This window comes from Gopherus flavomarginatus, chromosome 7 (genome assembly GCF_025201925.1).
Source record: "Gopherus flavomarginatus isolate rGopFla2 chromosome 7, rGopFla2.mat.asm, whole genome shotgun sequence".
NCBI lineage: Eukaryota > Metazoa > Chordata > Testudines > Testudinidae > Gopherus > Gopherus flavomarginatus.
Genome location: NC_066623.1, coordinates 6,937,781 through 6,962,460, shown reverse-complemented (window position 1 = coordinate 6,962,460; position 24,680 = coordinate 6,937,781). Strand labels below are relative to the sequence as shown.

The 24,680-nt window shown below is 50.6% G+C and overlaps 2 protein-coding genes across 7 annotated transcripts in view; one reads left to right on the top strand and one right to left on the bottom strand.

Moving 5' to 3' along the window:
- Positions 1 to 8,326, top strand: part of TCOF1 (treacle ribosome biogenesis factor 1) — a 34,181-nt gene extending 25,855 nt beyond the window's left edge. For 2 of the 6 annotated variants that reach the window (XM_050961514.1, XM_050961513.1), the window contains exons 14-18: positions 598 to 817; positions 3,421 to 3,981; positions 5,900 to 6,003; positions 6,794 to 6,839; positions 7,734 to 8,326. In XM_050961514.1, coding sequence (XP_050817471.1) covers positions 598 to 817; positions 3,421 to 3,981; positions 5,900 to 6,003; positions 6,794 to 6,835 — 927 coding nt within the window. In that variant the 3' untranslated portion in view covers positions 6,836 to 6,839; positions 7,734 to 8,326. Of the gene's footprint in view, positions 1 to 597; positions 818 to 3,420; positions 3,982 to 5,899; positions 6,008 to 6,793; positions 6,840 to 7,733 lie in introns of all 6 variants that reach the window. The other 4 variants (XM_050961517.1, XM_050961515.1, XM_050961519.1 and 1 more) reach the window with 4 other exon arrangements.
- Positions 8,327 to 10,369: 2,043 nt separating this feature from the next.
- CD74 (CD74 molecule) lies at positions 10,370 to 22,151 on the bottom strand. The gene is made up of 9 exons (XM_050961627.1): positions 21,846 to 22,151; positions 18,096 to 18,271; positions 17,198 to 17,289; positions 16,225 to 16,287; positions 15,780 to 15,875; positions 15,301 to 15,391; positions 13,777 to 13,965; positions 12,464 to 12,538; positions 10,370 to 11,871 (listed from the first exon to the last, which is right to left on the bottom strand). Exons 1-9 carry the CDS (start codon positions 21,929 to 21,931, stop codon positions 11,858 to 11,860), a joined length of 882 nt encoding a protein of 293 aa, XP_050817584.1. The 5' UTR covers positions 21,932 to 22,151; the 3' UTR covers positions 10,370 to 11,857.
- Between the last annotated feature and the right edge of the window lie 2,529 nt (positions 22,152 to 24,680).

Here is a 24,680-nt window from a genome sequence, read left to right as displayed (position 1 = left end):
AGCCAGTAAACCCCCTTTCTTAGTAATCTCTAGGGAGCGCAGTACATCTGTAATGCATCAGCTTTGCATGCAAGCGTAGGAATGCACCGATAGTCAAAAACCTCCCCTAGGCTGGCTTAAACAGGGAGAGAACAAAGGAGCAAATATACAGTGGACTACGACATGTCATAAACTCGTCAAGCAGCCATATAAATAACCCCCCGTTTGCGTTTCATTCTGTGTGCTGCCTGAGCTGTGCCACTCCCCGCCGCCTGGCTGCCCAGCACTGGGGTACCCCCTGGCACGCTCCTGTACCCACTTCCATGGCCCGGTGTGTGGTACAGCAGAGGGGTTAATAATGGAGCAGAGGGGTAGAGCCAAAGGATCTGTGGGCTCCCTACAAACCCCTGGTCTCCCTGTGTCTTGTGTTGGTAGGTTGGCTTCTGTCTCTCCACTTCCCAGTGGCCCCAAATCACGAAGGGTCCCTGAGGGGAGCCTGCCACCCTGGAGGGCTGCTCAAGGGGCAGCTGGGAGTGGCAGTTAAAATGTCCTGGGTGGAGGCAAGAGAGTTCAGCCCTGGCGACTGTGTGTCTCACTCAGCGTGTGTGTGCTCTTCAGTCCCTTCTAATAGGTTATCTAGGTCTTTCTAAAGCTCCAGCAGCACCCCAAGTGCAAACACCTGCTTCCCTGACCTCACCCAAACCAGGACGTAGAAAAGCAGCAGCTGCTGCCAGCACCATCACCAAACCCGGGAAAGCAGCCCTGCCTGACGTCTCGGAGAGTGACAGCAGTGACTCCGATACGGATGCTGAGAAGACATCAGCCAAACAGACGGCAGGTTAGTCCTAGGCCAGGGATCTCAAACTCAAAGCACCACGAGGGCCACATGAGGACTAGTACGTTGGCCCAAGGGCAGCATCACTGACACCTTTTCATCAATCCTTGAGGGGGGCCATTTAGGGATCTGGGGGCAAAAATCTGTCTGGAGATTGGTCCTGCTTTGAGCAGGGGGGTGGACTAGACACCTCCTGAGGTCCCTTCCAACCCTGAGATTCTAGGATTCTATATAAAGGTACAAAAGCCCCCATCCCCACTCCACGCCTTCCTTGAGGCCCTGCCCCCTCCCTACCCCCATTCCAACCCCTTCCCCAAATCCCTGCCCCTGTCCCGCCTCTTCTCCTCCTCCTCCCCTGAGCGCATGGCTCCCTGCTCCTCTCCCAACTGGAAAGCGCCAAGCACTGCCAAACAGCTGTTTGGTGGCGGGAAGCACCTGGAGGTAGGCAGAAGAGAGGGGATGTGGCGTGCTGAGGGGGAGGGGGGCTGCAGGGGAGGGGAGCTTGGCGGCCGCAGGAAATAAGCCCACAGGCCACATATTTAAGACCCGTGTCCTAGGCTGTGATCTAGCTCACAGAGCTGAGCAGCTTTAGAACTGGTTCCAAAACATGCACTGTATCAGGGCTTCTTAGACCATGGACTAATCTCCCAAGGTAAGTGGTGGAAACCCCATCAGCCGGGACTTTTAGATGAGCTTGGAGAATATATGCTGGGGGGACAAATCCACATTGGCAGGGGCTGGAGTAAATGACCTATAATAGGTCTTCTCCATCTCGGAAATCTGAGTCCAGGTGAAGAGTGCGAATCACAAGACCACATTGTCCTTTACTGTGACAGTCTGCTGCTGCCCCCTGCTGGACACCTCCAGAAACATTGCAAGCTGTTCTAGGCTTCTGTATCCTTTCGGGAGGGGGCGGTTGGATGCTTGAGAAGCATACAACTGCTCAGTTATACAGCTTGTAAGGTGTTCCCATGTGCATGGCTATTCTGAATCCCGAAATTTAACTAACATTTCTAGTGATAGTTGCCAAACTTATTTCTGTAGTCAAAGACCAGCTAGCAATGAGAGCTCGCAAACCTGATAACATGGGAGGTTCTTTCTGTCTTCAGATATATGCTGCACTTCTCCTGGGAACCATTTTTGATTGGAAAATGTGTCAATGCTTGATAAAAGCTGATTTAAGAATCACTTTATCAAATGCTACCAACAAAATACTGGCCTGCTACATCTTCCATGGAGCTGTCCCTGTTGCGTGTCATTCAGAAATGTTTGTTTGGGGAAGGGCAAGCCAACGGGAAGCACAAGGGAACAGCTATTTGGATGGATGATTGAAACAGAATGTATGAACATCAGAACGGCCACACTGGGTCAGACCAAAGGTCCATCTAGCCCAGTATCCTGGCTTCCGACAGTGGCCAGTGTCAGGTGCCCCAGAGGATGATGACCTGTTCTGTTCATTCTAAGTGATCCATCCCCTGTTGCCCATTCCCAGCTTCTGGCAAACAGAGGCTGGGGACACCATCCCTGCCGATCCTGGCTAATAGCCATTGATGGACCTATCTTCCATGAACTTATCTAGTTTTTTTTTTTTAACCTGGTTTTAGTCTTGGCCTTCAACATCCTCTGGCAGAGTTCCGCAGACTGACTGTGCACTGTGTGAAAAAATACTTCCTTTTTGTTTGTTTTCAACCTGCTGCCTATTAATTTCATTTGGTGACCCCTAGTTCATGTGTTACGAGAAGGAGTAAACAACACTTCCTTATCTACTTTCTCCAGAGCAGTCATGATTTTATAGACCTCAACCATATTCCTTCTTAGTCATCTCTTTTCCAGGCTGAAAAGCCCCAGTCTTATTAATCTCTCCTCACAGGGCAGCCATTCCATGCCCCTCATCATTTTTGTATCGTCAAAAATCTTTCTTCCCACTGCCATTCAGTGGTTGTAAGTGAACAGTAGAAACCCAAGACTGAAAGATCTGTTGGGTTTCATCCATATCCTCCCTACAGAGCTGTGTTGTGGCCTGTGATGTTCAGGAGGTTGGACTAGGTGTCTGCAAGGGACCACTGATCTAGAATCTACTCTCACAGTGCTCTCAAAATGGAAGGACGTAACGGCATTGTCTTGATACAATCATAGTGCAAGCTGGTCACATACAGCTGTGTCTACACCTGCAGATCCAGCCAGTGCTCTTAGTCTGGGCCAGTAGAGACTTCAGATTCCCAAATTTGTTTGGTTTTGGTTTGGGGGGTTTTTAGGGCACACGTTGGGGACTAGAATGCCCTGTTCTGTTCATTCCCTCTGAAGCATCTGGTCTGACCCGGTTCGGCCAGTCTTACATTCTTATGAGCCCTTTGGACTCTTAATTTGTAGCCCAAGCCTGGCTTCTGTACTCTGAGTTAATGCACTCCCCACCCCACCCCCCCCATCATAGAGCCCTGTAACAATACACCATTATGTTTCTGGGGAGATTAGTGACTATTTCTCTATGACACGAGTACCTGCACATTACACTGTCTGGGGTCTGGGACTGGAGGCATCTCCCTGGAGCTGGTTGGGTTGTAACCAAATCTCTTCTCTAAATCTTCTTATTTCAATTGTGTCTACAGAGAGCAAGTCGTCCTCTTCTGGGGAGGTAGCGGTCGCCACAAAAGTGGCCTCTAGCCAAGAGACTGCAGCAGGGAAAGCGGGCGAAAGAGGCGCCAGTCTCAAAGCCTCACAGGCAAAGAAAGCCCTGGTGGTGACTCAGAATGCTGGTGGTCCTAAGGGCTCTCCAGGGACACCGTCGCCGTATGCTCTGCTGTCCATCGCTCAGTCGGAGAGGGAGAGCTCCGTGAGCGACAGCGAAGACAGGGTTACCACTGCTGCCAAGGCTCCGGGCGGGCAAGCGCCAGGGGAGCTGGAGGGAGGGAAGAAGGAGCAGAAGGCAGTGAGGAACACCCCCGCAGCATCAGCCAAGGCTCTGAAAGCAACGAAAGCACCAAAGCTTGGGGACAAAGAGAACAAGAAGCAGAAATCCTCCGTGAAAAGGAAGCTGGCAGCAGGGGATGCCAGCCCTGCGGAGCCCAAGCCGAAGAAGCTGAAAAGTGGCCTCGAGACTCCCAAAAAGAAGAAAAGCAAAGGGGAGAGAGCAGCGGGCAGCAAGGAGAAGAAGAAGAAAGCCAGTAAAAGTAAGGGCCCTGGTGCTGTCCCTCGCCCGGTTCGACTGTCACCGCACCTCTCTAGACAGGCTAGTGCCTGCTGGTCTCTGCTGCTGGATCCCCTAAATGACACCCCAGAGTCTAGTTCCTATGGGTTCGCTTGGGGCTCAGACGCTGCCCCCCAAAGCCAGTCCAGGGTTGAGCTGAACTAGTTAAGCAAGTGACTGAATGAATGTTAACCCGGGTCAGAGGATGACTCTCTGCTGCGTGCAGTGATGAGCTCTGCCCCCGACTGTGGCCTGCACAGCTACCTGGCTGGCGTATCGGGCATGTGTCTGTCTGCAGAGCTGTCCTGCCGCCATTGCTAGTCCGTCGCAGCGATGCTTGGAGGGAGGAGTTTGTTTCGGCCCCTTCTCCAGAAATGTCCTTATGCCCCACCCATCGCTCTGGGCCCCCTCCCTTCCCTACTGTGCATAAAGGCAGGACCCAGTCAGCAGGCTTAGCGCATGCTGTGAGACAAGGACGGGGCAAGCTGCCGCCAGTTACAAGCTTTACAGAGCTGTTCCAGAGACACCGGCGAAACCCTGCAGCCTGCCCAGCCCTAAAGGGCTGAAGCCAAGCTGGCTGGCAGTGCCAGCTCCCAGCTGGTGCTTGACAGAGGCCACACGGGCATGTTCTAAAACAGGGAGGGTGAAGTTCCCAGCCAGGCAGGCTGGAGGTTGGGGTTGTGATCAGCGCCAGCTCCCTGAGTTTAAAACACTCTAGGTGCGGCAGAAGTGCTTATGAGCTGGGTGTTCTTGGCGCTGCTCAGAAACGGCAGCCCCATGACAAACCCTTTCGCTTTGTTGAAAGGCTCTGCATTGAGCTGTCGTCTGCATAGCTCCAGCCTGCCGCTCCCGCTCTTCACAGGGGCCCCTGCCTGGCTGCGTATTGTTACTGTACGTCCCAGCGTGGCAGTGAGCCACAGTGATCGCTGAAGATGTCCCAGTGCCATTAACGCTGCCCGGGGGGCGAGAGAGAGAATGGAGCTGGGCTGCTGTTTGTCACTTCCAATTAAAAGAGCAGTTCCTGCCCTGCAGGTAGCCCCTGCTCGGGCTTTGCCTTCCACGTCAGTGCATTGCAGATTCCCGCGGCTGGCGGAATGCAGGCCTGCAGATTAGAGGTGCTAGCTCCCGGAGGGAGAGGCAGGAATAAAAGACAGAAGAGGGAGAGGAGGATCAAACACTATCTGCTGGGGTTTCTATCGTGCAAAAATCCAACTTCTCATCTGGGAGAGGGGCCTGGCAGCACAGCATGGGGTGGATAGACAGGCTGTCCTGGGTGGGCTTTTGTGGGCTGGTGAAGGGACACTCCAGCTCTGCAAAAATTAACAGGTTGCTCTTCTGTTTCTTAATTGTATGTGTATTCAGTGCCAGTGATCTCCCAGCCTGCCCCCACAACACACACATGCCCCATCTCGGAGAACCCCCAATTGGCTTTGCAGTATCAGCTGTGGTGGAAATGTGCCTTGGACCATGTCACCACATAGTTGTGCCCTGTCCATGTGAGTGGGCTGAAAAGTTAGCCCAGGCCCTAGCTGCTGCTGCCCCCATCTGTCTCCAGGCCGAGAGACACCTGCATCATCTGCATGTGCCCAGTGCAGCGTGGGGTAGAACGAGGCATGCTCTCAAAGGCACGGCAGCTTCCCTCTTGAAATGTCCCTTGGGCGCTGGTGGGCCCTGAGCAGCAGGGCTGTGCGTTCACTGCTATCCTGATGGAGCAATGCAGGGCAAGGCTGGGGCAGCTGCTAGCACAGGCCCGGCCAAAGGCTCAGTGGGTGAGGCAGAGACACACCCTCCCTCCCTCTCCCCCCCCCCGCCTCTCAGTGGTGTCTGACCACCCCCCCCCCCCCGGGAAGCCCTGATCCTGTCCCCTTTCACATGCACCCGGGTCCTTTTGTCTCTCCCAGAGAAGAAGACTGTGAAAGACAAGAAGAAAAGCAAGAAGGCTGCAGCTGGAGTGGAGCCAAGCACGGACGGGTCTGCTTCCACCCCCCAAAAAAAGAAAAAGAAGGTAAGTGGGTGTGTACATCCGCTTCTGCCCCCCAGAGCTGCGTGGGAGAGGGCTGGCTTCTGGCCTGTCCCTAGTGGGCAGGTACCCAGAGCACAAAACGATCAGCATCTGCGGCTCCCTTCTCCAGCACCTCTGCGGCAGCGCCCCGTTGCACAGAGCTGCACCCTGCAGCTGGCTCCTTCAAGGCGTGGCTGCGTCAGTGGTGCTGGAGAGGGATGGACTGACCTGGACTCCCCACTCTGACCTGTGTGGGGGCGGGTGGGTGCTGAGAGGGGCAGCATCTGGCCCTGCTGGAGGGAACAGGATTTTTCCTTGCTGTGCTAATGCTTAGTGTTGACTGTGCATTAGCAACCGACCCACTCACTCCTGCCTGAGTGCCCTGCCCTGCGTGGAGGGAGTGCTCCATGCCGCCCTGCTCCTGCAGATAGAAAGCTTTGCTCCAGGGGGCTCGCACCTCTCCCCAGCAAAGAGATCACGCTGGGGGGGTGCAGTGGGGAATCCCTGGCTGCGCTTCCCAGCAGGCTCTGCAGTCGCTTTGTGGAAAGAGAGGAATCTCTCAGCTAAAAAGGGGGGGGGGGCAGGGAGGCAGGAGAGAGGAGTAGCCATGGGAGCAGAGCTGCTGGACAACTGCAAAGCTGATCTAAGCCACCCAGTGAAACTCTCTGTGGGGAGGAACTGTCAATTTCTATGGAGTTAGCAAGGAAGCCTCCAACTGCTGTCACGGGCTGCAGAATTGGCTCTGCTGGGCCCAGTTCATATGGGGGTTTTACAGATTGATTTTTTTTCCTAGAAGAAGAAGAAGAAAGCTGCTGAGCTCGAGGGATCCTTGTGAGAAGGTACGTGGGCCATGGGGCGATGTGTCATTAGCTCTTTGAACTCCAAACCCTGGGCCTATTTCTATATTCTTTGGTGGTGAGGAGTGGTTCTGTGGCACCCAACTCTGCCTGTTTTAAAACCTAGCCTTTAACAAGCGGCCTCCATGCTGGTGGGGGTTTGCACACCTGTCTGTCTGGGAGAGCGGACCCAGGCCTGTGCATAGGAAGATGTTGTGTGGAAAAAGCACCACGCAGGGCTCAGTCTTTCCCCCTTGAAGTCCTGCCCAAGCTTTCAGTGGTAGGAGAGTGAGATGGGACCTTTTTCTCCTGATGTACACGTACACGTTTGGTTTTCATGGGGCTCATCAGGAATGGGTCATCACAGAGCATGGCTCTGAGAACAGCTGGATCCACAGAGTTAAGCAATGGTGACAGGACAGCTCGCGATACCCCTGTCAGTTCGCTGAAGATCTGTCTGTGCAGGAGTCGCATCAGGGCCTCTGCTCCCAGCACGGGATCCGGAATTCCCCGAGCCCTGGCGGTTTTGGTTCCTAAGGGCCGCGGTAGTGCCAGGAAGTATAAGCAAGTCTTCCCTGGCTGTGCGCCAGCCCCGGAGCCTAACTGCTGGCCCCAGAACCTTCCAGCCGGTTCTTAATTGTCACCAGAGAGAGGCCGTGCAGAAACTGCACCTCTCTGGTCACATCAGTGCCAGCCTCAAGCCGCCAAAAATCACAGGGTGGGGGTGGTTTTATTTATTTATTTTTAAACAATACAGTGCATGTTTTCTGGGTCTCCTCTGTTTGTTGATCTTTCTCTTCTCCCCCCTAGGGTAGGGGAGAAGCACAGGGGCCTGCCTTTCCATCTCTGTGGGATGGACTTAGAGAAGAAATAACTAAATCTTTTCTTCCCCTATAGAGCACCTCCCTCGGACGGCCGACAACGAATGAATGACGTAGGGGTGGAAGAAAGTGAATTAAAACTCTTCTATTTTTTTTAAAGAAAAAGAAAATACTTTAAACTTCTAAATCTTAATTTATAACTTCTTCTTTTAACTGTGACTTTTAGAGCCAAGCATTGTACTTTGCTGCCTCAGCCACTGCCTGGCTGGGACTGGACATGAGTGTATATTGTTCTCCCGGAAGCCCGCAGCCATTGCACTGTAACCAAACGAAAGGAGGCAATCAGAGCAGCCCCATGGGCAGAGGGAATAAGAAGCCAGCTCCTCCTGTGCGCCATTTCCCCTCTTAGATGTGATATGCAGCAATCTCTCTCCAGAGCTATATTTTTTAAGAGAAACTTCCAATCTTTCTGTGATCGTGGTGTCTGTCTTTTTGCTACCTACTTAACAGCTTTGGGGTTCACTTTATAATATAACTTTAAAACCAGGTTCTCTTGGTATTACCGCCTGGTCCTGTCAGAAGCTGTATTCAAGCAGCGTCACACACAAGGCACTGTTGGGTTCTTGGGTTTTTGATGGAACACAGCAATAAAATTGATTTTGAGTGGAAGTGTGTCCCTGACTGGGCTCCAGGAAGGGCAACACCTTTAAAGGGAACAAGTGCATTTAAGCCCTTCCTAACATACAGGTGGATACGGCTGCTCGTTAAATAGGAGTTGAGGATTGCTTTACTGGAAGTTTAAAGAAGGTGAAGCCCCAGTGGTCTGGCCTCTAACGGGGGGGGTAATGGAAAGTAGCTGCAGGTCAGATCCTTGGGCCTGGCTGAATGACAGTGAGACCTTGTCTTTGCTATGACAAAGTGGTGCTTTCTTACCGCATGTTAAAATGCCAGCATGTGAAAGCTAGCATGTCCAGGTAAAGACAAGACTCTTTCCTTCCCTCACCCCCCAGCTTTAATTCACCCTGCTAATGTGTCTGAAGATTATAAACTGCCTTGTCTTCTCCGGGCTGTTCGCTTGAGTTAGTTAATGGGAGTTAAGAACACACCTCTCTTTTGTGGCAAGGACAAGACCTCAGGGGAGATGGGTGGAGAAGATGAGTGAGCTGCAGCCTGCCCTGTTAGGCTGATAGGAATGGTTGTTTAGAGACCCTCCTGCTGCCCAGGCATTGCAGAAGCCCTTGACCTGCAGCCCAGGGGTGGGGGGGGGCCCAGAGTGACTTGATGGGAGCTGGAGGTGAAAGGGTCAAAGGCAGACCCATGGGCAGGGACCACAAGCTGCTGCTCTCTGATGGCTGGGTGTGGGTGGGGGCAGTGCAAAATGGGTCTGTTTGTTACCTTGGTCCAGATTCACATCATGGAACCCACCATCCCAGGAGGTGCTAATTGGCAGCCTCCACTTCAGGGCCAGGGGTGGCAGAGACCATCCTCCTCTTCACAGCTGGAGATGGGCCCCTAGGTAAGGAGTGAGGTACTGGGTCAGGCACCCAGCAGCCTCTGCTCACACAGTAAGTTGCATGGATGAACTTGCAAATCATAAAGTGGATTGCTGGTCCCAGCCCCTATGGGCATCAGAGCCTGGGGCAAGAGATTCTCTAGAATTCCTCTCCCCTGTTGGCTTGGCTGAGCTCCTCCAAAGCTAATGGTGCTCCTGGGGAGCCTACCACCAGATAAAACCATACTTCACCATGCTCCTGCTTTCTCAGGTTCCTTCAGCAGACCCCAAACTCTGCCTCAAAGACATAACTAGTACAAGAAAGAGAGCAGGGAGCAGTTGGTCAATAACAGCATTTGCCTGCCTTGGAAGGGCAGAGCTGTGTCAGCCATGCAGACCCCAGGGGTTCCAGGTACTGATAACATGAGGGGGGTACAGCTGAGTCCTGGCAAGCAGGCAGGCCCTGGGATGGGGTACGAAGAGCTGCCTGCCCTGGGTATTTTACCTCAGTGAGGAGAGAGAAAGAGGCACTGCTGTTCCTCAATCTCCAGTGTGAAACAAGACCCTTTGTGCTGATGGGGGAACAGGCCAAGTTCAGAGGCAGAGGTCAGACACGTCCTTTGGCATAGGAGTCATGGCCTTCAGCAGCCCTTTGCCCCCAGAGTTCTTCCCGCTGCAGTAGCACCACTCCACAAACTCCTGCTCACCCCTTGCCAGCCTCCACCACCGCTGCCTCATGTTACCAAGTGGAGTGAAAACAATCAATCACAGGACCATGCATTTAAAATTAATTGACTCCAGCTGCAAAATGCAGCCCACGTGCCTTTAAAAGCAAAAGGAAAAAGGAGTGACAGGCCCAGGCAGGAAGTCTGTAGCCATAGCTATGCAGACGTGACCTGAGCACTGAGTTGGACCAGTGGAAAAGGTTCTCCACACATCTGGGCCAGATGGGGAGATAAGTTGTGCTGGCTGGTGCCGGAAGGATGGGAGACGTTCCAACCCCCACTTCAGAGAAAGCACCCACCAGCTGCTACCTATGCAAAACATCTATCATCTGATAAATGCAGCTCTGTCCTCTGGAAAGTGAGCATCACTAGGACCAGGCAGTGGAGAACAGGAGGTAGATACATACGCAGGCAAGTCCACATAGGCAGTGGAACAGATACACTTACAGGACCCTGACCTGACCGAGAAATGCTTGTTAAATAGCTTCCAGGCAGTTTTTTAGTGGCGGCTGTTGTTAAAAGTTTATTTGAAATCATCAGCCTTGTGAGTTTGGTTACACTGTAACAATCAAATACATTCAAAACACACACTTCTAGTTCCAAGATTAGTTATTACATTACCTGTTCAACAAAGAGCCTACCAACCGCCAGGGTTAAGCGGGGAATGGGGAAATACAGCCAGATACAGCCAGATAAACTTATTTACCTGTTTAAAAAGTAAGGGAAGCCTGCGTTCCTCTAGTACGCTAATGTCCCTCTGCAGCCCACTTAATTTGATTAAGAAGATCAGAGTTCACTGCTGCTGCATTTAATGTCTGTTCAGTGTGAGGAAAAGCTACTGGCCCATTCTTTAGCCTTGAGCAATCTCAAATCTTCTTGCTTAGATTTTTCCCACCACCCATGGACCCGGAGGCGCTTCAGAACCTACTGCTAGCCAGGTTCTCAAACTAAGCTCTCTAACGCGGTGAGGAAGCGCAAAGCACTGCTCAAGCAATCAGGGTATTTCAGTGACTGAATGCTCCTGCATCTAGAACAGCATGTGCTTCAGAGGGTGGGATACTGCCTACCCCAGCTTGGTCCTTTAGGAAGGGGGAGAGAAGACCCCGTGCTACTTAGCATTGAATACATGTTTAAGAGCTGCTGGCAGGTTCAGTGAATTTGGAGGTTGCACTGAAGAGAGACATCCCAGCATTATCATGCACTGCTGTGACAGTCAGAACCATATGGACACCCCGCTGCACACACAAACACTCGGTTCTTTTTCTTGGAACAACCAGACAAGTCTGCACGGGTGGTTGGCCATTCCAAGACCATGGTTTGAGAACTCATCCGGACCCTCAGAGCCATGCATAAGCGAACAGATGGCCTGATTCTCCTCACATACACTTGTGTAAACCAGAAATAACTCAGCTGAAATCAATGGAGTTTCACCACTGTAAGGGAGGGAAGGATCATGTCCAGAGTATCTAATTAACAATGCACTGAGATAATTGAATTGAAATTGGCCATGTTTTGGACCTGGATCCCTTCTTCCCATTGGACAGTGCTGATGTTAGAGGAGCAGTGGTACTGCACACGCCCCCTCGCTATTCAGACACCTGTGGTTATACATGCAGCTGCTAATGTGCTCTGATTAGCCAAGAAAGCACTAAGAGCTTTATCCTTCGCCTGCCTTGGATTGCAGTTCAGGGGGGCACTGCATCCTTTCTCCGCTAAAAGTCCTAATATTTTGCTGGCTTGCTACAGCACATCTTGGTACAGGGCGAGGCACTGGGTTTGGCGGACAAGGATCTATAATCTACCCATTTGGATCGCCTGCTAAGACGATCAATATTACTCCATGCCTGAACTGGGGCACTCAGTGGCTGCTGCTGTAATTCAGGAAAGCAATTTAAAAGCATGAGTGAAATAGAGCAAGAATGTGAGCGGTAACTCTGCAAACTAGAGGTGGAGATAGAAGGTGCCAGGCCTCTGCGTCCTCTTCTACTTGGTGGTTTCTAGGAGGGAGAGGGAGAAAAGAGGGAGGAAATTAGATAGATCTGAACCCAGGAAGTGAGACTCACTGCATCCGGCTGGGTTTCGGTGAAGCAACAATCCAGTCATTTCTTTGTTCTGCTCCAATCACCATCAGGGTAAGGCCAATACAAAGCACCTCTCCAGCTGGACTGACACGAGTCATGTGAAGTGACGTGACACGTGAAGACCAGATTTCACTGCCAGCCAGAGTCCATACACCTGGCCATGCAGCCATGGGTGCCAGCCTTAAAGCCCCCACACTGTGGCAAGAAAATGAAAATCCAAACGGCATTTTTCCTTGCTGTTCTTGATTCCACTGACTAGATGGCCCAGGTCTGCGAAGGCCTTTGCCTCCCCACATCTGGGATATTCATACTTCTCATCTATCCCCCAGCCCAGATCAATCAGTCCTTTCTTCATCTCCCTTGCTTACTCCTGATCATCTCTGTGCCACACAGCATCATTCACCTGGCCACTGGGCTTAGGAGTCTAATCATTGCCACCTTCCAGCCAACTCTCCCCATCCACTCGCCGAGTCACAGCCCCCAACCCTAGGCTGGCTCAGATGCTCACCTTTCCCAGAATCCAACTTCAGCAGATCCACACCCGAGTACATCAGTTCTTCGGTTTCCAAACCACTCGGAGTAACTGCAGCAAGACACAGCAAGAGATTCGGCATTTTATAGCACACCTGAGACAGGCACGTCCATCTCGGCTACCAACACACCTAGGATGCTTTGTGCTAGCCTGGATCATTATTACATGCTGGATTCATCAGAACCTGCGCACCACCCTGATGTGTGGGCTCTGATTTTCCTGAGTGTCTGATTCACCAAGGAGTTTTAAACACCTCACTTCTCTCTGTGTGTGTCAGGCTAACAGCCCTATTTGGGGTTGCCACCTTCAGCAGCAACGCCCAGCAGTGGGATGAAAACGGGGAGCTCGGGGATTCTTGGATCACTTCCCCCATCTCTGAGAGCAAGACCCTTCATTTCTTCAGGGAAGGTTCTGTGGGGCACTGGCCGTGTGTGGGCCCAGACTGGAGTCTGGACACAGCTGAGATAGTCCTACTGCTCTGGTTCTCTGGGACCTCCACACAACATGAGATGGGTGCTGGCCAGGCCAGGCTGGGACGGTGACAGCTATCTCCATTTGACTAAGCCAACAAGGGCGGAAGCTTCAGTTCATACATTTTCAGAGTGCTCCATTCAGAAAAGATGGTAGCAACATAAGGGCACCCAGTAGCAGGGAATCAATGATCTCCCAGGATATGGGGTAGTGAGAACTCAGCAAAGGAGATAGTTCCCTTTCTTCAGCCAACTCTGGGCAGACATAGGCAGTGCAATCTCACCCTTTATCGTTTGTCCATGTCTACGATCCTCCACCTTATTTGCTCCTAATAGGCTGCATTTCCTATTGTGTTATCTGGGTTCTTCCCATTGATGACGTAGGGTCTGATCTTGCCAGGCGCTGAGCACCTGCTGGTTGATGCTGAACACCCTCAACTCCCACAGGGCCGGTTGCTGAGTATTCACAATTCTTCTTGGTTTCCTTTGGAGTTGTGGGTGCTCGGCATCTCTAAAAAACAGCTCCATTGACTTCCATGACAATTGAAAATGCTCAGGAGTTCGCAGGATCAGGACCCAGTTCAGATACAGGAGCACTGCAGTACCCTGAATCCTGTTGCCCAATGAACGCTCTGGGCTGCATTCGACTTTCCCAGAACAATTGATTTATCAGCCAGTCCAATGGCCTCACATTGACACAACGCCTACTGTGCTCATCGGCTTAGCGGAGCTAGAACACACGAGATCATAGGCAGCGTCTACATGCACATGTGCTCCTCTCCCCTTCCCCTGGCCGGCCAACGTGAAATAAGCTCCTACCAGGGCAGTCCAGCTTTTCACGGGTCTCAGTGCCTTCGATCTTGGTGCCATTTTTGTAGACGCACCAACAGTACCCCGTGCTGGCATGGCACTGCTTGGGGAGATAGTCACCATGTTCGTCACACTGGGGGCGGAACCGACCCGGGTAGACACCACTAAAACTTGCCTCCGCCTGGCACTGAGATTGCACTAAAGCAACAAGCACAGGAAATACCCATGAGTATGTTTTATTCTCCCCGCCCCCACTGGGGTCTTACCAACATTAAGTCCTTGAGGCTATTCAGCCAATCCGATAGCTTGCTTGCGTGAGCACTGAAAGGGCGGCAGGATACCCTGTGCAAAGAACTTCTCCACACTGGGCCGGCCCATTGGCATGGCCCCAGGGAATACCATTGTGCAAAAATATATTAACCTCACTGGGACAACGGCTTTACGGGGATTGCTCCCAGGAAGCCAATTTAGCCTCGTGATAACAAAGGGTAACGGCCACTGCTTAATGGAGACAGTATTAACACAAAGTCTGCTCATGGGGATGCATCCAACCACTGCAGAGTGACTAAGTGGCTGGGAAATCCAGGCTTGGCACTCTCCGTACTGAAGCAGCTAGATGAGAAAGTGAGAGGCATCTCAGCGAAATCTCAGTTTCACCTTTGTATCCAATACAGGGTTGTATGTGATTATGAGGCTTTTCAGACTTGTTTAAAAATGAGTTCTTGTCTGTCCCCGTAGGATGCTCCCATATGCATCACATTGCTCGGGGGTGGGGGGTGTTAATTGGGGCACTAGGCCTCTTCCATGAGGATTCCCCATTTGGCTGCAGTAACTGGGATAAAAAATGAATTGTTCTTTATGGACACTTCATGTGTGCCCACCAGGGTCACCCCAGCCTGGAAGTGGAATGAATTTTGCTTCTGTTGTAACGGGGCAGAATTCAAAGCAGCAACCCTTGCGAGGCAAAGAGCCAGTGGGCCAGCCCCATCAGTTTGTGAAGAGCCAGAATGTCAACCGATCTATTTCCAGGTGATCTTAAGGCAGTGGCAATTGGCCTAAGGCCCACTCTGCTCCCAGCGGGGGATGCAGCTTTGGAAATCTAGCTGCTAAAAGCTAACTCACAACACACCCCGCCTCAAGGATTTGGGAAGGCGGTCCCGTAGTATCAGGTTTCGTACTGCCTCCGGCAAAGCTCATACCTGTGTTCCCTGGGATTTTCCCTGACATTCCTCAACAGCAGCTCCTCAGACTGATGGGCCTGGAAGTGCCCCAGTGGTCCAACAGTGGCCTTAACCTGCAGCCTCAAGGATGGAGTGAAAACTACAAGTTTGGCAAAAACTGAGGTTCTCAAAGGGACACAGGAGGACTCTGGGGAAGGAAAAAATCCCTAGCTACCAAAGAGCAGAACCATTCCAAGAGGGTACATGTTTCCACTGCCCTCCAAGATGCTCTGAACCTTGGCCAGTGATCTCCTGGGTTGACCTGTGGACCATTCCTACCCTAAAGGAGTTTGGTGACCCAGAACCCCGATACCTTCATCTGCTGGGACCTCAGTAGGTTGCACAGTTTGTGGGGTTTTGGCCATTTCAAAGAGCAGCCACTTGTACATCCAGGATTCAAAGGACTGCAAGAGACCAACAAGGGGAAGAAGGTGGTGGTAATAAAATGCACCCAACAAAAAAAAATGCCCCAGACAACTGGCATAGCCTCCCTGCCCCTATCTGATCAGGGTGACACTGGATCCCTCCCTGCTTTTGTGCTCTCACGTCTGCAGCACAAAGTCAGGAGCAGGACAGCTGAGGTCCCTTGTGAACCCCCAGCCTCCCCTGCAAGGGTGGTCATGTAACCATGACAGCAGCCCGGCTGCAGGGTGTGCTTTGCCATGCAATGCAGGCATTCTCCCACCAGGATACCCCCATTCCAGCCCCAGCCCAGTTCACACCGTTGGGTGCAAAGGAGGAGGTGGAGCTGCAGCCAGTCCACTAGCCAGCTGGCCGAGTGAGAGCACTGACCTGCCAGTCTCGGTCTGTCATGGTGTTCTTCAGGTGGTTCAGATTCTCCATCAGGGTATTCTTTAACTCAGGGAACATCTTGCTGGGGGCTGCCTGCTACAGGAGGACCAAAGGGGACAGGACAGCATTAACAGCAGGCTGACACCTAGGAGCCAGAGAGAACTCACCTGCCACAGTCAAGCCGAGCTCTCCGGGAACAAGGGACCACTGAGCCATGAGCCTAAGCGAATGAGAGCAGCAGATGAAGGGACAGAGAGAGATAAAAGCAAGGCTGCTCCTAATCCAATGGCTCTTTAATAGTCCATACCCCTTGCCCAAAAGAACCAATAGGCTAATAGGGCTGAAAGGAAGTGGGTCTGTGGAAATGCCCAGCTATACATGGCTGTTGCAGACAGACCCGTGAGTGTGACAGAGGCGGCCACAGGAACAGAGAGGAGGCTCTTACCAGCAGCAGGTGTTTGACTTGATCCGTGGTGCTGCTGTTAAGCTTGGCCGTGTTCTCCAGGGGCTAGAGAGGAAAGAGAGAGAGCATTGGCGTTCTGATGGTCAGGATGAGGAGCTGAAGAGCCAGAGACTTAAAGCAGATGGCTTGTAGCTGGAACAGGATGAGCAGGACATGGCCAGTCTTGGGGGTTCTTTTTGGCAGATACGGAGTCACTTGGCTACCAGGGAGCCAGGCTGGCGAGGGTGGACGCTGCACCACAAGAACCTTCAGCAGAACTTCTTCACCCCAGGGCAAGCCAATTCCTGGAAATACTGGACCCCACCGGGAAGTGGAACCTCTCTAAGCCTGCGAGCCCTGCATGGCCCTGTCTACGGCACATGGAAGAACAGCTGAGCTTTGGTAAATATCAAGCTGACCACCTCCAACCGCTCCCCTTTCTCACTCACTGTCCCAGAGGGGCTCAGCACACAAACTCCACCCTAAGCAAGCTCAGGGGAAAGAGAAAGGCAACTACCTCTTATTCTGGGGAGTGAATGGGCAGAACCTGGGGAATGGGGGACACAACTTTCACCCCTCCATCACTGGTGTGAATGCAACAGGTGGGAGATGGTGTTCTCCATCCAGGTACTAACGGGTGGATTTCTGCCGCACTTTGTGTGTGTCGCTGTAGTTGGCAGAAGTTCCAAGGACTGAACAGACCCCTAGGAGTTGGGACCCAGTAACCAGCAGCAGGAGACCCAGCCACCGGAGAGAAGCCCAAGCTGCTGGTGAACAGAATGTATTGCAAGGTGCTGGCTGAGGTCTCAGAGGTGGGATGGCCGGGGCTACTTTCTGCTTCTCTCACTGCTGACCACATAGCAGCTATGGCACAAGGCTTAGAAGAAACCACTCAACCATGTTCCCAAACAAGCGAAACTGCTGCCAGAGCAGCATCGAAAACTACATGCAGAGGGATCCAGGGGATGTCTCTTACCGTCATGTCCACCTTTGGGGCAAGTGGCAGCTCCCTCATGACCATGGGCATGCTGAACTTTGCCATCCTCAGCTTGGAAGTTGGCTTGGCACCTGCAGAGGAAAGAGAGAGAGAGAGAGAGAGAGAGAGAGAGAGAGAGATGAATGGACCCCCAAAGTCCATTCTGGGCTCAGTGTCTCCATAAGCTGGAGTCGAATCACCATAAGAGTCCCTGTGTTTTAGCTTCATGGGACTTTATCACCCTCAGCCTGAGCTCAGGGCCTATCCTGCACTGTTCCCGTGCTGCAATGTCCAGGCTGTTATTTTTATCATGCTAGGTTCAGCAGAGCTAGTGTGAGTCTGTCTACCCAGGCTGGGAAACACATGGAGTCACTGACCCTGTGGCCAATGCTCCAGCCAGCCCTGGCAAGACTCCAGCCAGTTTCCCAGGGCCTAGTGTTGGAGGCCAAGGTGATAAATGGTTCCTTGGTAGGTACTGGTATCACAGCCAGGTTCCACCCACAGCTCCAGCATGATAGGCAGGAATAGCACCACAAAGGCTCCGTCCTCCCACACACCGCGAATGGATGGAAGGATAAAGCAACTCTCAGATGGCCTCCATTCTGATCCAAACTCTCACCCGTGCAAGTTTTACTTCCCCTTCTCCATAGGTAGGGGCGATGAAGGAAACATGATGAGACTCAATAGGGTAAGACAGCACGGGAATCACCGTCTCCAGAAGAGTCTAGATGAATTAATAGCAATCTCCAGAACTCTTTCCTCCATCTCTCTGGGGAGCTTGATCTCCACCAGCCAAGAGAGCCGGAGGACGCTCTGGGACTGAGAGTACAGCTGCCACGTCACCCAACTGGCCTAGGCTTGTGCCTGTACAGTGCAATCATGCTGGGCAATTACTTACTTTGGGGGAGTTTCCTGGTCAGGGCCTCCAGCTGCAGATTCTGGGAGGTCTTGGTCAGCTTGCTGATCTGGCCACTCTGCTGATACACGAAGTAGACGGTGACGGCCTGGCCGGCAATCAGCAGGGCCACCAAGATGGAGACAGCAGAGTAAATGGCTCCACGGCTGAAGTAATTCCTGCAAGACAGAGGGAGGCTAGTGGCGGGCAAACGCCAGCTGCAGCCGCCCACATCAGCCACCAGCCTCTTGGGATACACTGCACTGGCACTGGCTGCAGAATATGCTATTCTCCAGGGGTTCTTATACCACCCTTGCACTGGAGCACCGACCAGCACTGCTTTCAGAAGAGCACTGAGAGTTCGTTCTCTCTCATCCTCTCCCCAGGAGATGTGCATCATGCATGTGCAGTGGAGGGTTTTGTTTTGGTAATTATCTTCTTTAGTGGTAAAAATTGTTCTCAGGGCGGCCCAAGTTGAGTTGGGGCACTGAACTGTTCCACTATGTCAAGCTCCGGCCCACCTGAAAGCATCCGTCACTCATCCAATGCCCTCCCACACCAACGCCATGGAGATTTGTGTTAGATCGGACCCCATCAGCTACTTTGTCCAAACTAGATGGAAATGGCAGGACTACTGGGACTTCCAACGCTTTCCTTGGGAGACGATTTCACAGCCCAAAAGATCTCACTGTCGTCCCTTGTCATGCTGCGTGGAAATGCAAGAGCTAAGGGCTCTTCTTGCCATGCGAGACCTCGCAGGGGAAGTGAAACAGTTTTCTAAATGGTGGGGGTGGGGAGGGAGGGCGGCATGTGTGTGTGTGTGCGCGTGTTTGTTGGGGTAGGAGTGCAGGGGATTGGTTGCTGGAGAAAATCTCAAACACCTAGGACTGTGAAGAGAACTCTTCCAAGAGGCCACATGGAGTAAAGAGTTGAAGAGGTTCTGAAGCAGCACATGATATACTCTGCGAGCATGTCAGTATAGGGTAGTTTATGTACACGATTGTTAAATGCCTTTTGCCTCTATATTTTGCACGTTCTCTCAAGGTAGGGCACAATTCAATGCCAGCTGAAGGCAATAGTTAAACTCCCACTGATTCCAATGGGTATTGGATCAGATCCATCCTCAGCTTGGCATGAGAAAATCCAGATTATGTTGGGGGAAGGGGAAATGGAGAAAATTGGCTATGTTACTGCTTCTGTTGTTCCCACAGTCCATTTATTGCATACGGCATGCTTGGGAGAGAGGAGAGTTGTCAAGCATTCTAATTGAAAATGTAGATATAATTTGGAGACTCTGGAAAATCAGACTCAAAAGTTAACATAAAAGAGTGGACCCCCTGCTTCCCAGGAACAGCTTTGTTCACGAGGATAAAGGAATCTAGAGATTACTGGGTGATAAAGAACTATTTGATTGTATAGAAAGACCATTCCTATTTTCAGGTAATGGATAAAGTACCATAATCATACTGCTACACCTCTTCTTGCATTGTATTCATCTCTCCCTTTTCCTGTTCTTTTGTCTTCCATACACATAGATTTACTGATTATAGTTCTTTTGCGAGTTCATTTCACACACTTAGGGTTTTTAAAAAGTGTAAAAATTATAACAAAAATATCACTTTTATCAAAAATCTGACATGCTTTTCTACACTCTCCTATTTGCTTTTTCTCCCAAGTGAAAGCACACAGAGCAACTCCACATTATCAGGTGCGGGAAATAATTAGGAGATTATGGACTAGAAAGCTGTCTTAGAAAGAAAAGCATCCCAGCAGGGAGCTTGCTGAACGCTGGAGGAGCAGAGTCCTATTGCAGAAGGCCAGCTCTGTGCTTAGATACGCATGCACAACGCCCACTGAAAGCAGCAGGCCGAGTGCGCATGTATGCGGGGATGGACTCTGCCTGAGTTCCACTAGCTCCACAATCAGCAATTGGTATTAAAGCAGGTTTCAAAGAAGATTCCCAAATTACATTTCTACCTTGCAACTGATGAGGTCACCCATGAACCGACCTATTAGAAGGAAGATCCAAGTTCCACAGACTACCTTTTTTTGCACCCAGCCTTCATTCTTCACAGGTGTTATTGGAAGGAGGGGGAAGGTGTTTTAGAAAGGCAGCTAGATTGATCAGAGAGGGACCCTCATTTACTTAGAAGGTGGCAAGCCTTGCAAATTGCTGATGGGCCCAAGGCAATCTGAGAAGCTTTGTGCTAGACATGCCGTCTTGCTGTAGGAGCAGATCCTGCAAACTCTCTCACAGAGCAGTCCCATTGCCATCAATGGAACTACTCACATGAGTAAGGGCTACTCAAAGAAGTAAGGGTTTGCAGGATCAGGCCCATCGGTTGGAGAACACAGGATTTTTGTGTCTGCGCTGTCTCTGTGCCTGCTACAGCACAGACACACACACAGAGCGACATAAAAAGTAAATTCAGCCTGGAGCTGATCCAGGCCTGGTCAAACAGGTTCCTTCCTCCATCCTGTTACTGTTCTGATCGTCCTGCAAACCATCCTGCCCGGCAACTCCTGATGTCATACGACATCTGATTTCTCAGTGGCTGTGGCTGTTTGGTCTGGTGTGGTTGGAAGGTTGGCTGATGCCCAATATTGCATTTCCCTGTGCTAAAGGGATGGTTACTGATTTGTACAAATACAGCAATTTGAGAAAACTACAGGAGAAAGCCCTTCCTTCTCAAAGCCTTTCCACTAGGATCTTATATACTAGTACAAATGCTAGGGACAGTGGGGGATATCTGCCCTCCTCCAGGCTGTATCTACTCAGGAAGTTTGATCCAAGCAATGCTTCAGGCCAAGGGGAATTCCAGAAACACTGGACATTAAATAACAGCATCGCTAGCACCCTGAGTAGAAGATGGGGGCACAAAGTTAAGTTGTATTGTCCACACTCCGGGACATGCGCACCTAGAAGATCACATTCTCCAGGGGAGAGTTTCCAGAAAGGGGTAGTCAAGAGTGTTGAATAAAGGCACTCATTTAAAAATATCGCCTGGCTGTGGCTTGATTTACAGGTCAGAGCTGTGCCACCATAGACTCAATTTTCCATGCACGCACCACAGCCAGGCGCGCTGCATGGGTGTCTAAGGCACATGCTAGTCAAACAACGAGAAGGGTGTATTTGGTATGCAGGATCATGTCTAAACAGCTCGTTGGAACTGGGACAAACAGGGCCCAGATACCATCACCCAAGGGTATAAAATAACAAGAGATTTTGCATGATTCCCATATCGGGCTTTGGTAACCATGGGACCAGTTCACAAATAGGGCCAAAGATTACAGAGGGAGTTGTGCAGAGTGGGGCAAGGAATAAAGGGCAAACAGCTTCCCATCCGCCCACCCCTCGTTGGCAGAAAGCCCCTCCTGCAGAGTGAGAGATCCTTGGCAGATATCACAAGCTGTTGGGCAGCTGGGCTTGAACGCTGGGCTTTTTAAAGAGCCCCATACTCTCCCACATGTTAAAATAAGGTAACCAACTGCCCATACCCGAGTTCAGAAGAAAGAAGGGAAATTCAAGTTCAACATTCAAGCCCTGCTGGGGAGTCTGGTCAGGTCAACCAGTGAAGAGCTCATTTCCCTTGAAACTCCATCAGCTCACGCTTTCCACTACCAAGATTTAAATGGCCCCTCCATTCCATTAACTGAGCCCACTTTCCTTCTCCTGCTTCCAGAGCCCTCTCTACCTCCCCCTGCCCAAAGATATACAAATAAAAGGGGAATGAAAACACAGATGAGGAATACCTCTGTGCCCCAGAGTCTGGGGCTGTGACATCCTCAGCAGGTCGCTCTTGGGTGGAGATCAAGCCTCGTCTGTCTTCGTCTTCCATGGTGCCTCTCCCTCTAGCTGACTTCTCCACAGCTGGCGATGTTCTGGGCTCTGCCTGCACCTAGCACGGTCTCTAAGTTGATGCTAAAAAGGAAACTAGATCCTGTTCCTTTGAACTTTCTTGAAGCACAAAAACTAGGAAGTGAAAGCTACAAAATATCAATAGTTGGAAATACCCCACCAAAGCCTGCCCACCCCCAGTCCAGCCACATAGAGCCATCAGCCAGGGCTATTATTTAAAGTGTGGCATTAGAAACAATCCTATTGGCTACTCAGAGGGCATCACTTGTTTCTAGGCAAACCTTTGAATTCACAGTCCTCATCTTGGAGTTGCATGTATGGATGGAACCAGCACAGTGATCTCATTGTTTAGAATACAAATCCCCAATGGATATAAGAGAGACAAGGTGGGTGATGGAAACTTTTTTACTGGACCAACATCTGGAGGAGAGAGAGAGAAGCTTTCGAGCTACACAGAGCTCTTCTTTGGGTCTGGGAAAGCTGCTCCCAATGTCCCAGCTAAATACAAGGTGGAACAGATTGTTTAGCATATGTTCAAAGTGGCCATTCAGGATGAAACAGGCAACATTTCCCCCTCTCAGATCAGTTCTGAGGCAAGAGATTTTGCATCAAATCAGGACAAATTGTGAACACTGCAATATTTAACGCAAACGCACCCACACATAATGGCTTAGAGGCGGACTTTGCCTTTTGAGCTACATACTTGGGGTCCTGCACAATCATCTTAGGGCAGAATCTGACTTTTGGGGCCAGATCCTCAGCCAGTGTAAACTGGTATCACTCCATTGACTCCGGTGGAGTTCTGCTGTTTCACTAGCTGAGGGCCTGGCCCTTAGCTTCTACATATTTTCACCGTACCACTTGCAAAAGGTTATTAGGAGAAATGTAAATGAGTCAGCACTAAGGATGCACCCAGTCACTCTTTAGATCCTGCTCAGTTACATATGATTAGGGTTGGACAAGCCATGCTAGGGGTTTAGTGGAAGAATTACTACTTTTTATGTAAAGAGGGGAAGAGTTTTTATTTGAAAAGTAATAAGTTAGCCTTTGGGCTGACCCCTCCCAGGTTGCTCTCAGCACACGTTCTGTTTGGCTAATGTTTCAGTCTGTCAAGGGTGGGCGGAAATATGTAAAGCAGGTACAAGTGCCTTTTTGCAATTATACCACATAAAATGGCTTCTTTTTCATTCTTCAACTTGCCTGAGATTTTACAAAGCGCTGTGCTTCCAGACCACGACATAATGTGGCCGGGTTTTGGGACGTGCACAGAGCACCCAGGAGCGCCCCAGAAACAGGTGGGTGCCAAGTGCTTTGGAAAATCTGGCCTGTAGCCAGAAATAATGAAAGCGACTTGTCTGAAAAGATTTGATTTGGTCAGGACCCGATGCTGCAAATCCTTACTCACAGGGATAAGCACTAGACACACAAGAAGTCCCCCATCAGCTAACAGCACTGGTCGTGGGAGTAAGGATTACTCATGTAAATCAGTCTTTGCAGCACTGGAGCCTAAATTATCAGTATTTAAAGCTGTGTTTTATGCACATGCAAAAGAGCATTTTCTATTAATTTTTTAATACACCAAGATCCAGCAATACATCTAGTGTATGAGAGGATATCTGAGGCACTGAACACTTAAGATCAACATAGTGGCATTTATACAGGGATTATACATTCAAATAAGAATAACTGGAGCATTTCAGCGTTCAAGCCGGTTTAGAAAACTTAGGAAATTAAATCAGAACATTACACTAAGGTTACTTAGGAGATTTCAACTACACGGAAACTAAGACATTCATGTTTTATAATCCTCTCAGAAATCCTTACTTGGGCACATCACACATGGAGAAAGCATCTGACATGCTTTTCTACACACTCCTGTTTGCTTTTTCTCCCAGCTGAAAGCACATGGAGCAACTCCGCCTTATCTGGAAATAATTAGGAGACTAATGGACTGAAATGCTGTCCTAGAAACAAAAGCATCCCAGCAGGGAGCTTGCTGAACGCTGGAGGAGCAGAGTCCTATTGCAGAAGGCCAGCTCTGAGCTTAGATACGCATACACAACTCCCACAGAAAGCAGCAGTCCGGGTGCGCATGTATGTGGGGATGGACTCTGCCTGAGTTCTGCTTACTCGACAGAGTTCATCAGCAATTGGTATTAAAGCAACTTTCAAAACAGACTCCCAAATTACATTTCTACCTTGCAACTGATGAGGTCACCCACGAACTGACCTATTAGAAAATAGCTCCAAGTTCTGCAGAGCTTGGATCAAAATCCAAACTTCCCCAACGTTCAGGGCAAATGGGTTTTGCAAGTTGGTTCAGGCATGTTCTTTACTTTAAGACATACGAAGAAAATACCCCATATCAGTGTGGGCACTGAGTACCAGCTGCTGTTGGAGCAGTTACTCTTGAGCATTTAAAATCTCCATCACAATGTTGCATTGAGTTTTTTTAATTTACACTGATTATAGTATTTTGCACTTCTACAGCACTCTTCATCAGAGGATCTCAACGCATCATCATTATTAAACCCATTCATCAGGCACCCATTAGAGAGCACTTTACATGGCTTGAAGAGGGTCATTATACTTCCCCAACAGAAGCAGCAAAAAAACATTGGACTCCCTGGCTGTCAGGAGCTTTTGACAAAAGGACACAGAAATCTAACCAGGCAGCTAGGGCCCCAGGATTTCATAGTTTATTCAGCCTGGGCAAAGCCATGTATCCT